Raw genomic sequence first — 13,966 nt, forward strand, 5'->3', positions numbered from 1 at the left:
TATATATATATATATATATATATATATATATATATATATACAAAAAAAAAAATTAACATTTTGCATTTAAGATTAAAAAAAAATGTTTTTGATTGTAAATTTGCTCTATCCAGAACTCAAGTGGAAAAGTTTTAGTTTTCCCTGGTTGAATTTCATAATAACCCTGCTTTAAGGAACCTTTGGCTATCCGATTATTAATCGATTTATCAAAAACATAATTAACAGATGAATTGATTTGCAAAATAATGTTTAGTGTCAGCCCTGATATGACCATTAACAAAAAATTTTCTTTCTGAATATAAACATTAGTTTTTATTCATACACTATATTGGTATTGAATTGAAAGGCATCATTGCCCCCAAAAATGTAGTTTTAAAAAAAACATGTAGTATATCATTGATGAATATAACCACTTTGTTGTCGTAAAAGAAAGAAGCCCAAATTAAAATTGTGTTGAAAATGACATTAACATGTACTTTAGCATCCTTGAAAAAAAAAAATGTCTCTGTAATAAAGTAGTGCATTCAGCGCCTCTCTCAACAGTCCGCCCTGACGGGCATTCGTCATACTAATTTTCAGTTACCTTTATTCAATAGTCTTCCATCTGCTTGGTTTATAGAGCATTTTAAGCAAACCTTGTAAACAGACATGCCATTCATAGATAAAACATTTCACTGCCCACAGGATGCGTAAATGGCCTTGGTAAATTGCTGTGCCTTAGGATTTTCCCAAATAGCCTTCATAATGATCTCGCTGCGGCATTGATGAAAACATAAAGAGCCTCTGTTTAAAAAAAGTTTACGTTTCCCATCATGTGCACACTGAGCAATTAGCCTTTGATATTCTGCTGTTATGTCTGAAGGGTTTCCTCACTGTCGCTAAATGTTTTCATGTTTCCTTTATCTTTCAGATGTGGATGAGTGCTCTTTAGGTCTGAGCTACTGCAGCAGCTTTGCCACCTGCTACAACACGCCAGGCTCATACAAGTGCAAATGTATGGATGGCTACAGGGGGATGGGGCATGAGTGTAAACGTAAGTAACGTCTGGGAACAAAAATACCAGCCCCCATGTTTAAAAGTTCAGAATGGTGAATAGGGCCTCACTTTACTTTCTTTAGCTGTTTCTTAAAAGGTTAAACTAGCAAGAAGAGGGAGGAATAGCCATGAAAGCCAGGAATTGATGCTGAAATTCCTTTCTTTGTAATAGCTGTCAGTCAATGGTTAAATCACTCTACTTCACCTTATCTCATATGCACAGTCACTGTTTCTGCTATGTTGCATTTTTAGCCAGCCAAAAGTGGGAGTCATTATCAAATGTTAATTATTTTCATCTCTTAAAGCTGGTCAGCATGCAGCTGTGTATTACATCTGCAGCCATTTATTAATTACTGTTATTTAATCATTTTATAAATAGCTGATATTTTTGGCGTATTAAGCAAAGATGCCCATTTCCAAGCATTTCAATATGTCACCTACCTAAAGTTTCCAGGACAAAGAGGGGGACTCATGTTGCAATATTCAGTTTGTTTATCCCTTTTTAAAGCAGTCTCTAACTTGAAAATTTCGATAATCACTTACCCCCAAGTTATATTTGGCCTCAAAGCTCACAGGAAAGAGGTATAACAGCTTCTAAGCCAGGTATAGAGGAATGGCAAAGTCTGCAATAATGATTTAACTGCATTACAGTGTTGTAGTTGTCAAAATCCTTGCTAAGAACACCATCTGCCATGATAGTCAAAGTGAGAAAATCTCTTAGTTTTTGTAGTACAGTAAGTCACTGTAAAGCTTGGTTTATGCTTGATGCATCCGCGAGATCCACACAACCGAAATGACGTCATTTTGGAGTTCCATGGCTTTTCATGCAGAGTTGGTGTGGACAGAATTTCTGCACTGCACACCTAGGAAAATTTGTAACTATCCGGACAGATCCACGCAGAAAAACAGGCGGAGCGGGCAACAGCTCCTGATAGCAAGGGTTCCTAAATATAAACATCTATAGATCCTGTGATTTAGCTCAAAAAACACAACTATCAACAAACTGTGGAAAAACTTCTTGAAATAAATGAGTGTCCTACTTGGACAGTGTGGGGTGGTATTTTCAGCTTGCTGTTTGTACTGAACACCCCTCCTCCCTTTGGATCTGACCAGAATGGGAGGAAACCCACATAGAGCATAAATGCTGCAGACACTGTGACGGGCTTCTCATTTTCTGCATAGGTTGTACTTGTATAAGGCATAATGAGCATTTAAGGTCGTGGTCTCAAGCTCCAGTCATTGCAGGGGATGTCCTGCAAAGTTAGGATGTGTACGACAAGAGACTAATATTAACAGGACATAGGCCCTCCAGGATTGGAGTTTAAGATCACTATTGTTATGGGTGACTCAGAATACTACTAAAGCTTGATTGCTATTTTGCTCAGATTTTATTTAGCATACATTTTAATGATTGCCCCCCCCCCAAAAAAAAAATCAGTTGAACTTATTTTATAATAATAAACATCTTCTGCTCTTAGAAGAAAACTCTATATTTATCCATATATCAGTGAAGCCAAATACAAAGTTGGTTTATTTGTTGATTAGTTTAAACTTTTTACCCTTTCTGCCTTTAAAATATTTGTCATACAGTTTTTTTGTTTTGTTTTTCTGTGGCTTTGTTTGGGTTTTTTCTTAGTGATTTTAAACTCACTCTCCTCTGCTTCACCCAGACATTTTCAGTCTGTTTATATTTAGTTAATAGATCTCATGTAGAAGTCTCAGGGGATGGAATAAAGCTCTCTCTGCAAGTCAGCCTAATCACTGCAGTTAGTCTGCAATTCTGTGCCTCATTACCTCCTAAAGTGCTCATCTTTCAGCCCTCTGTCTGCATTCTTCTGTCATTTCAGCTATTCCAAAGGTGATTATTGACCCCCCAAGACCAGGCAAACTGCCTCCCAATCATCACAACCACATCCCTGACTCGGATGACAGAAGGATTAGCACAGTCCGTCCAGCAGTGACTTCAAAGAAAACCTTCACCACTCTTCCAAAATCACCGGCCACAACTACGGCCAAAGCCCTACCATCCCCTAGGAGGGTCACCCCACCTCCAAATAAACCAGCAGTTCCCACTCAAAAGCCCTTCATCCCCACAAGAAGGCCGTCAATAGCTACACGTAAACCCTACATCCCACCAAGGCCAGTGTATCCCACAAGAAAACCCTCATTACCAACCCCACCGCCTGTTACACCAGTGGACAACACCATCCAGAGGGAGGTCACTAAACAAAGAGGCGATGTGCACAGTAAGAACCCAAATCTTATTTTGATCAAGTTTATGTGTCAGCATTTGAATCCACATATGGTGCAAAATTGGTGGTACACTATAACTTTCTACAAGTTTGTATTTTCATACTTAAACCAGCCGCAGTGAACAAAAATAGAAAAGCCGCAGGCTGTTAAACAAAAGCAATGATTTAAACACTCGATAAAGCTAAGTGGCACTCCAGAGCTTTATAGATTACCCATGCACAAGCTTGCATATATTTCATACAGGCAAAAGTAAGGCTGCACATACCCATGCATTTGAATGTGAAGTTCAGTCACAAAATACTAATGAGCTTTAATGCCTTAGTGTCTTAAAAGCATTATTTTTCTTTGTTTGTTGATTGGTTTTGTCCTCATAAATCTTTTGTGTTTAAAATATTATATTGGCCTTTGGCTCAGTCGCCAGCATTCAGTTTACAACCTGTAGAAAGTCTGCAATATATAATGATCAAACAAGCTATTTTATTTGCCATACAAAGAAGCCTCATGCTTTTTGGATCACAACCTACTTGTTGAATATGATTCTTAAAGAAAGCCTCACTTCCCCAGGACAGCAACACACAAACCTAATTTCCTTGTATATATTTCATGTGTGCTTTTCAACAGGTGTTATAATCTAATCACAGACCTTCATCCTATTAAAAACTCCCAAAGAACAACACATACTCAAAAGCATACTCACAGCAGTTAGAATGCCCATGAAAATCTCAATTTTTACCAACTCTGTCTTACAATAAATTAGTCAGAGGAAAGATTATGCTTAGCAAGCAAGCTGTTATATGTCACAACGAGTTAGAGGAGAGTAGGAAATGCATACAGTACATGAAGAGTTCACACTGATCACCATGCACATTTCTGTTTATCTATTACTTATGAACCTTTGGCAGCTACTTAACAAGCTGTGTTTCTCTAGAAAACTGTCAAATTGATTTATGAAAGGTTTTATAGTATTTTTGAGAACTGGGGAAGCATTAATACTAGCCAGTAATCCTATTTAATGTCAAAGGAAGCCCTTCCCAGTTTTCACAACCACTTAATGGCAGTTGTTGCTGCCAAGGCTGGCACAATCAGGGTTGGTTACTTTCTCACTCAAGGCCAGGTTACTTTTGGTAGCTTTAACTGAATCACAAAGAGAAAACTTCACCTTTTACTACCTTAGATTACCTTTGACTGATATTGAAATTAGTTTATGTAGAATTTGTATATGTGACCAAAAAAGTAAAATAAAGAAAGCTGAAAGAAGAGGATATATATCACACACACACAAAAAAAAAACATCTACGGACGGTAAATAGTACATTATGACATATCTTCAAACAATCAAAATCATGTTTGTGGGGGAGTGGTGGTCTAGTGGTTAGTGCATGACCAAAGGGGATAGGTTAAATGCAGAGAGTTCATTTCGTTGCTCTGTACTTGTGACAGTGTAATGACAATAAAAATGCTAAAAAGTAAACACCCTAAAATAGATATTGTGTGTGAAAGAAACATTTAAAAGCTGACACTGAAAAAATTGGAGGAACCTCCACAGCTAGGGAGTTTCTGATTTATCTTCACCATACGGACTTTGTTTTATACAATTATTCAGAACTTTATTTTAAAAGCTGTGAGTTCTATCTTAAAAATAAGAATAGTGTGTCCATATTTCCATACTTGCATGACCAGGTTTAAAAAGTTTGACTGCATATACTATCATTTATTCTTTAATTAATAGTCTGCATTCACTGTTTTATATCTTTAGATAAGTCTTCTTGACTAAAGCATTTGTAAAACAAAATGTCCTAGAAGGCAAACATATTTTGTACCTCTGTAATCTGATATCAATCTTGCTAATTTCACAGTTAAGGTAATGTTTTCATCTTGAGATAATTCTGTTTTTATATTCAGTCGTATTTTATACAAACCTGCGAGCACTTTCTGGCTTGTGTATACGTCACACTGTGATGGCAGCCAAGCATGAATCATTGACTCTTATTTCATTAGAAGCACATTACCATTCTTTGTTTTTCTATGACAGTTGTAATTAAAACGATTAAGCTAAGTAGGTTTAAATGACTTAGAGGGGGTTAAAATGAAATCATTTCGGCCAAAGTAAAACATAAAAGCAGTATTTATCTTTTGTTCAATCAAACTGGGTAGATGGAAATACTTTCTTACTTAACTATGTCATTTTTACATATGACCAACCAAATAAAACATATCAAAGACTGGATTCAGTATTTATTTTGTAGGCTTATATTGGATTCATGTATTTCTAAGTAAATGCACACCAGTAATGACAGGATAAGACTGCTTTTACTAAGAAATATTTTCTGGGTCCCTTGATATTACTAAAACTTATTAATTACTACCATTCAGCCTGTTGTTGTCCATAAGAATACATTATCTTGATAGGATAGGAGGTTTCTGCTGAGTGCAGCACAAAGGTATTCTGGAGCTTGCCAAAGAGGTGAAAGCTCAGGAGGAAAGCAGACACAGGAGATTGGAGAAGTCCACCAGGGAAAAAGCACCAGAGCAATGGGAAGCTACGCCCTGCAAAGGATAGCTACAGAAGCTAATTTTATTTTATTCTCTGCAAAAATGAATTTTAAGTTTCAAAAATATCCCTGTTTGTTTTGTTTGCAGATGATGCAAATATATTCAGTACTGTGAGTGCTTTAGAGCAGGTTTTGAATGATATCACACCAAAAACAAATAAGCTAAAAAAAAACAGGTTTGGCATAAGCAAATCGAACTTGAATCTGGAGAAAACTAAGTAGTTATTTGGACATTTTTAATTATATAGAGATGTGAAAGTCAAGGGTAAAGGTGAAAGGAATAAATGGAATACCGGTAAGTTTTTTTTAACCCCTATTTAGATGATGGGTAAGAAAACTCAAATGTAACACTTGCTGTCTACTGAGTTTGAACAGTTAAATACCAGAAAATAAAAATAGAATCTGGATGTTACTCATCTGGCCAGATGGCATCTCATAACAACAAGAGCTAATAAAGAAAGAAGATTGCATTATCTACCTTTCGCTCGGCTTGAGCAAAACATCCAATCTAATAGTTTTCACCACAGCAGAGCTTTTTGATGACGATTATATGGAAAATGGAGCCAATCTTTCAGAAAATAATCGTACAAATATTTTGGTCAGAAATGAGAATTGATATGTGTCTCTTAGTGCAAGTTAGCAGGGGATTTCAGGAGAACAGCCTGAGGAATAGAAAACACTGAGCAATAAATCAAAGTATTTTCATTTCTTTGTGAGGACCTGTGCTGTCATCATATATATTACCGGTAGTTTTACTTTCAATGTTTTTATTATTTGACAGTAAAAACATAATCAATGCAGTCACTTTCATTAAGAATCAAGGATTTCAGAGCTAATTTAATCCTAACTGAGATAATGAATGAAAAAACAGTGTTCCTTCCACTTCTGGATAAGGGTTCCCTCACTGTTTCACTTAAATATTCACTAATGACAAGTTCATCTTATAAGGTGCTTTTATTATGATACCTAATGAGAAATATTTTCATCGACAATCAGTTAGGATTAAATAGACTAGTATTATTTGTGCTGATATAGTACAAGTTTGTTTATGATGTTTGTTTGATGCCAGGCTCTGGGTCTTTCTGCCTGAAGTTTGCATGTTCTCCCCGTGCATGCGTGGGTTCTTTCTGGGTACTCCAGCTTCCTCCAACATGCGAAAAACATGACTAATTGGCTTATCAAAATTTTCCTTAGGCTTGTGTGCATGGTTGTGTGTCTTTTTGTGTTGCCCTGTGACAGCCTGGCAACCTGTCCAGGATATGCTCCGCCTCTCTCCCATAGGCTGTCAGTGATAGGCACCGGCCCCACCGTGACCCTGACCAGGACTATGCAGGAGAAAATGGAAACGTATTTCCTCTTTATTAGACATCATTCAATGGCTTTTTTTTCTATGTGTGGTTTACTTTGTTACAGTCGTCTGGTGCATGTTTTATGTCATCAGTCAAATGAGAACTAACCTTTTTTGCCCTTTATACTTTAGAGTTTTAGGCCTTCATAATGTAGCTGACTAATCTGGCTGTGAGGAGCACATTCTGTTGGTGAGACTTACAGACTAGGGGAAGAAACTGTCTCTATGGTTGTTGGTTTGTGAAAATAGCACACTGTTGTGCTGATCTGTAGGTCATAATATAAACAGTTTGTATGCGAGATGTGTGACGGAAGAGGAGAGCTCTCTAGAGCAGTGGTTTTCAAACTCGGTCCTGGGGACCCACTGTCCTGCATGTCATAGACCTTTGCTCCAGCACACCTGCATCAAATGATCGCACTTCCTTCTCAACAGCCACCATAGGCTGCAGTGACATGCTATTCAACAGTTTCTTAAGCCAGGTGTGTGGAGGCAGGAAAATACCTAAAATATGCAGGACAGTGGATGCTAAGGACCTAGTTTAAAAACCACTGCTCTAGAGGTCCACAGCCATCTCCTTAGACTTTATATGATTAAGATCCAGTAGGTGTGAATCAGCCAAGTCACCTCCTGTCTGTATGAGGACATTGTTTTCCTGGATAGGACCAATGAAGGTGGTGTCATCTGTATGTACCACAGAATGGTCCATTGTTGTGCATTCATTTATTTTTAGGGAGTGGGGAGATAATACTCTCTAGACTAACTTTCCCATTGATAAATGAAAAATTATCTTTAATTTACACTACTTTCTTTTTTTTTTTTACCCTTTTTTCCAATGCATTTTAGTGTGGCACAAAAAAAAGCTAAAACAAAAGAAGCTTTTAAGGGAGAATACAATATCACAACAGTTTACCACCAGATCTTTTTAGTGTGCTCAACATTCACTCTGCGTACAATTTCAAACGGGACTTAATCCAGGCACTGAAACCAAGATTTACACACAGATGGACTGGGATGCCAAGGATTGCTGGAGTGCCTGGTGTATGCATGACCTCTCCCACTCTGGGATTTTTCCAGTTGACCAATTTCTGTACTCTACCAGGTGGTCATGAACCACAGGCTTATTCAGTGCACGTGCTCAGCGTCTCAGGGGATTAGATGTGTATTAGTTATAAATATATCCATGCATACACCAGCACCTGTTCTGATAATCAAACATGACCATGTATATGTAAAATACGCTCTTCCTCTTTAACATTATACCTTTTTCTACCTAAAATAAACTTTTTCTTGCTGGATAAGACACAGGACTCTAAAAATGGTTGACATTTAATGTCAGCTTGGCCTTCTGCAGTTATTAATGAAAGGCAGAAGTGCTTTCTTCTAAGGCAGCTAGACAAACATAAGAAAAATGAACATCTGAGACCCACACTGTCTTTTATTTTTATTCAATTTGTGAAAGAAGGTCAACATTTTTGCCCCTCTTTAACAGAAGATTGTTTTGCAGGCTTCTTTGGCTGAAAACTTCAGTTTAAATGAGCAAAACTGCCTCTTAATCTGCTTTTTTCCATAGAGCTTTTGATAGAGGTGTTTCTGATAACATCTCTACTAACCTCTTTTCTGTTATCAAGGTGCAGGAATACTCTTCTGACCAAGGCTAAATGAGAGGAGGTCATGTGTCATTTTGTAGGAATCATGACCAGACGAAATTAAATCAGTTCAGCTTTTTAATATAGCATTTGCAAACTCACTTAAAGAGTTAAACAAACATACGATATAAGGGACAATGGTTTGGCAGTTCAATGAAATATCTAATACTAATAAGTTAATTAATGGATAAGTACTGAGGAAGGTTTTTAGGTTTTTTTTAAAGCTTGGCATGGCAATTTTCCTTACCAAACCTATTTCCAGAGAGAAAGGGCTGGAAATAGCTTAAATAACTGGAAATGGTGCTGCAGGGTGGAGCAGTGGGTAGTGCTGTTGCCTTGCAGCAAGAAGTTTCTGGGTTTGTTTCTTTGCCTGGGATATTTCTGCATGTTCTCCCCATGCATGCATGTGTCCTTGTGTGTTTTTGTTTTGCTTTATGACCTGTCCAGGGTGTACCTCGCCTCTCACCCATAGACTGCCAGAAAAAATGGAAGGATGGAAAGGGCCCTGAAAGCCAAAAGCTTTGCTTTTTACTCCTACCTCGGATGTTGTTAGTATGATAAGTAGGGTGAAGGGAGGGGTAATTTGTATTAGTACAAAGGTGCTAGGCCTTTTGCAGTTTGTTTATAATGAGATTTTTTTTTTTTTTTTATGTTTCAGGAAAATTTCCTCCATTTGGATCAATAGAATATAAACCAAAAAAAGTATATATAACGACATTTGAAAAGACCTTGCTCCAGTCAAAACACAGGGCTTGCCCTTTTCTAATGTCTTTAATCAATATCTGCTGTTTTTTAGATGTTAAACCCTTGACATTGATTCCTCCCTGTAAAGCACTTTGATGTCCATTGTAACAAAGTCATGCAGCCACTCAAAGCAGAGAACATTGAATCAATACAATATATTTGTTAATCCTTTATATAAACCCATGCCTCTCCTCTCAGTCCCCAGGAATAACGGCCAGAACACTGTTCTCGATACAGACTTTGATATTGAGCTTGGCAACACGGCAGATGAAGCCAGCGATGATCCAGGTAAGATGATATGTATGACAGCCGCAGCTAGAAAGAGCATTTCACAGACGGATCAGGATATGAATAACATGAACTTTAGGTTTAGATAACTAGAAACAATCTCCTATAGCTCCTCATGCAAAGATGAGGTTATTAAAGTGACCAGGTTTATTTAATCGGAGGGAACACCTGGCATCTGGACATGTTTGTTTAATCACAACAGTCTTATGTGCAGCAGAATGTCCTTTTTCTCACCCTCTGCTCGTTTCACTGCCTCAATGATGAATTAACTGGAAGCACATTAGTTTAATGCTCTAAAATTCATCAATAAGCAAAATTCAATGCATAGATCGATCCAAAATGATCACTTTTGTTAAGTCATGTCCATTTGGTGTGATTAACATCAAGGGAAAGTGTGGATTAAATAGCTGAAAGATTCAGTTTGGCATTTTTTGGCGAGTGGAGAGAGAGTCCCCTTTATTAAAAGCAAAATGATGACGCTTTGAAAGATATGCAAGATCACATATATCTATGGATTGTCTATTTTCATGGCCATTGTATTATCATTTGGAAATACACTCACCGGCCACTTTATTAGGTACCCCATGCTAGTAACGGGTTGGACCCCCTTTTGCCTTCAGAACTGCCTCAATTCTTCGTGGCATAGATTCAACAAGGTGCTGGAAGCATTCTTCAGGGAGTTTGGTCCATATTGACATGATGGCATCACACAGTTGCCGCAGATTTGTCGGCTGCACATCCATGATGCGAATCTCCCGTTCCACCACATCCCAAAGATGCTCTATTGGATTGAGATCTGGTGACTGTGGAGGCCATTTGAGTACAGTGAACTCATTGTCATGTTCAAGAAACCAGTCTGAGATGATTCCAGTTTTATGACATGGCGCATTATCCTGCTGAAAGTAGCCATCAGAAGTTGGGTACATTGTGGTCATAAAGGGATGGACATGGTCAGCAACAATACTCAGGCAGGCTGTGGCGTTGCAACGATGCTCAATTGGTACCAAATTGGCCCAAAGAGTGCCAAGAAAATATTCCCCACACCATGACACCACCACCACCAGCCTGAACCGTTGATACAAGGCAGGATGGATCCATGCTTTCATGTTGTAGACGCCAAATTCTGACCCTACCATCCGAATGTCGCAGCAGAAATCGAGACTCATCAGACCAGGCAACGTTTTTCCAATCTTCTATTGTCCAATTTCGATGAGCTTGTGCAAATTGTAGCCTCAGTTTCCTGTTCTTAGCTGAAAGGAGTGGCACCCGGTCTGGTCTTCTGCTGCTGTAGCCCATCTGCCTCAAAGTTCGACGTACTGTGCGTTCAGAGATGCTCTTCTGCCCACCTTGGTTATAACGGGTGGTTATTTGAGTCACTGTTGCCCTTCTATCAGCTCGAACCAGTCTGGCCATTCTCCTCTGACCTCTGGCATCAACAAGGCATTTCCGCCCACAGAACTGCCGCTCACTGGATGTTTTTTCTTTTTCGGACCATTCTCTGTAAACCCTAGAGATGGTTGTGCGTGAAAATCCCAGTAGATCAGCAGTTTCTGAAATACTCAGACCAGCCCTTCTGGCACCAACAATCATGCCACGTTCAAAGTCACTCAAATCACCTTTCTTCCCCATACTGATGCTCGGTTTGAACTGCAGGAGATTGTCTTGACCATGTCTACATGCCTAAATGCACTGAGTTGCCGCCATGTGATTGGCTGCTTAGAAATTAAGTGTTAACGAGCAGTTGGACAGGTGTACCTAATAAAGTGGCCGGTGAGTGTAATTGTTAACATTTTAGTTTGGGTTCCCTTTAGAAATAGAACTAATATGATTGAAGCACATACTGCGTTCTTGTTTATGTTCAGCACCTTCATGTTTTTTTGAAAGTGATCCCTTTATGCCACCCATTATAATCAATTTGTACTTAAAGATAAGAGTTTAAATTTCCTCTCTCTCTTGACCTGCTCTACATTTGCATAGTTTGCCTTTAAAGTGATGATAGATTTGGTATAAAATGAGCATACTTTCAGTCTTTTCAATATTAAATTGGATAACTTTTTACATTAGAGCATTTTTACCCTGTCTTACAATTAATGGTCAGCTTTTTGTAGGTTTTCATGACTGTTTGGATGAACAGTCTTTTTAGATCAAAGCTTCAAGTTTGGAAGGTCTCCTTGTTATCATCCTGATCTTTTTGTTGCTAAATCCATCAATTCTAGATCGTTTTCTATGCTCTAGGTTATATTTAGGTTAGTGTTATACTCAATGATTTTACTCCATGTTTAACGCATTCTATATCTGAATTAAATAACATATAGAAGACTATCCTGGCAGAATAATCTTTTCTCGCTTTTTCTTTTTTACTTTTTTACTGAGGATTGCACATTAAATATTAGGGTATTACAACGAAGCAATAAAAGACTATTACAATAGCAGTAAAATATTTGATAAAGGGGCTTAGACAAAAATATGTTTCTTCTTTACTGACAAGTTTTTACTTGAAAAAGACACCTTTACTAATGACTATACTCACTTCCAACTAATCTGGCTTCACACAAGACCTGGTTTAGGTTCACATAGGGATCACTTGTATGGAATTTCATGTTTGATGAATTTCTGTTTGGAATGCCATCTAGTTTTACATATTAAATACTCTCCTGATAAATTAAAAACACACTTGGGTTTTATCAGAGGAAGGCTTGTCTTTCTTCTTTGTTGATGTTAAAGGCACACAGGATGACACATTTGTAATCTACTCTGTTTCTCAGGCTCTGGGTATTTGAGCTGCTCCTTTGATGATGGTCTTTGTGGTTGGATCAGGGACAAAGATGGAGACCTGCACTGGGAAACGACACCTGATCCAACAGGTAATTGAAGGATAGAGTCAATCCTTCAAAAACCCACGTACTTAAGGACTGAAGTTTGTTTATAATTGTTTTACAAGTAGATTTAGAAGGGCTTTGTTCCTTTATCAACATGCACATGCTTGCATTCAAAGAAAATCTGTTTGGTTCTGCTTCATTACAGGTCAAGATGAATGCAAATAAATAACTAAAGGAAAGTAATTTGTCTTCAGCAGATTAGTGCTTTGCTCTTCAAAGAAATGTAAATGAGAAGTGGATTATGTGGCCCGTCACTTAAGCTTTTTAAATAAAAAAGGGAAAAACATAGTAAGTTATATTGAGATGATGCAAAAAGTCTAAAAGTATCTACATCTAGTTTGTCCAGCTTGATGCCTTGCATTTTTCCATTTTTTTTTGTAAATTATACATAATATATCATAATTTTGTATAATTACTGACCTTAGATAATTAAGAGGATACATTTCAAGGAGCAGCACCTTGTTGAGGTTGCATTAAAACACTTCTGGACCATTCCTCCTGTGGTTACATGTCTCCACTATAAATGCTATTTTTTGCTGTGATGCCTGTAGGTGTATGTTTTTTCTTGTCGCCTTCTTTTCCTGTGACCGCCATGGACAAACATGAATATTTTTTACTTTGATGGAATTTATAACTTATGTTGAATCCTTAACTAGTGCAACCTCTAAAAGTAACAACAGCCACAAATTGCTCTGCCAGAGAAGCAAAATAAACATAAATCAGCATTTATCAGCGTTTTACCCAGAAGCACTTTCAAGTTAAATTGCTCTGGTGCATACATTAATAAAATGAATCTCTAAGTGGTTGGGAAGCCAATTAACTCAGTTATAGATCAAAGTGCAGAAGGATTTTGTTGCAACCAGTGAAAAGCTGTTTTATGAGGACAGTTAAAATAGTGGAAAATAATTCAGATTTAGTAGTTGAATAAGCACAATGTTTTGAGTGAAACAAGTAAGCCGAACACCACAAACAAATAGGCTGTGACAGAACACAAAATTGCCTTTTTTCTTTTTTTGGTTTTTGACATTGAATCACCTAAAATTAGTACAGCTTCAGTATTGCTTGTTTTTGTCTTTGTGGAGCCTGATTGTTATGGTTCCACATCGTGTTGATTTTGATTTTGGTTTTGGTTTCAGACTCAATTCAATTCAAAAATACTTTATTAATCCCAAAGGGAAATAAAATCTAAAATATAATATATATATAATATATATATATATA

At 37.5% G+C, this 13,966-nt stretch overlaps 1 protein-coding gene across 4 annotated transcripts in view; it reads left to right on the forward strand.

The window, feature by feature from the left end:
* Positions 1-13,966, forward strand: part of npnt (nephronectin) — a 66,657-nt gene that overhangs the window by 47,614 nt on the left and 5,077 nt on the right. For all 4 annotated transcript variants that reach the window (XM_015392219.1, XM_015392220.1, XM_015392221.1 and 1 more), the window contains 4 exons: positions 911-1,033; positions 2,883-3,281; positions 9,777-9,866; positions 12,632-12,730. In XM_015392219.1, the coding sequence (XP_015247705.1) occupies positions 911-1,033; positions 2,883-3,281; positions 9,777-9,866; positions 12,632-12,730 (711 nt within the window). The remainder of the gene's footprint in view (positions 1-910; positions 1,034-2,882; positions 3,282-9,776; positions 9,867-12,631; positions 12,731-13,966) is intronic.

The sequence above is a fragment of the Cyprinodon variegatus genome, unplaced genomic scaffold, assembly GCF_000732505.1.
Source record: "Cyprinodon variegatus isolate N-32 unplaced genomic scaffold, C_variegatus-1.0 Scaffold579, whole genome shotgun sequence".
Classification (NCBI taxonomy): Eukaryota; Metazoa; Chordata; class Actinopteri; order Cyprinodontiformes; family Cyprinodontidae; genus Cyprinodon; species Cyprinodon variegatus.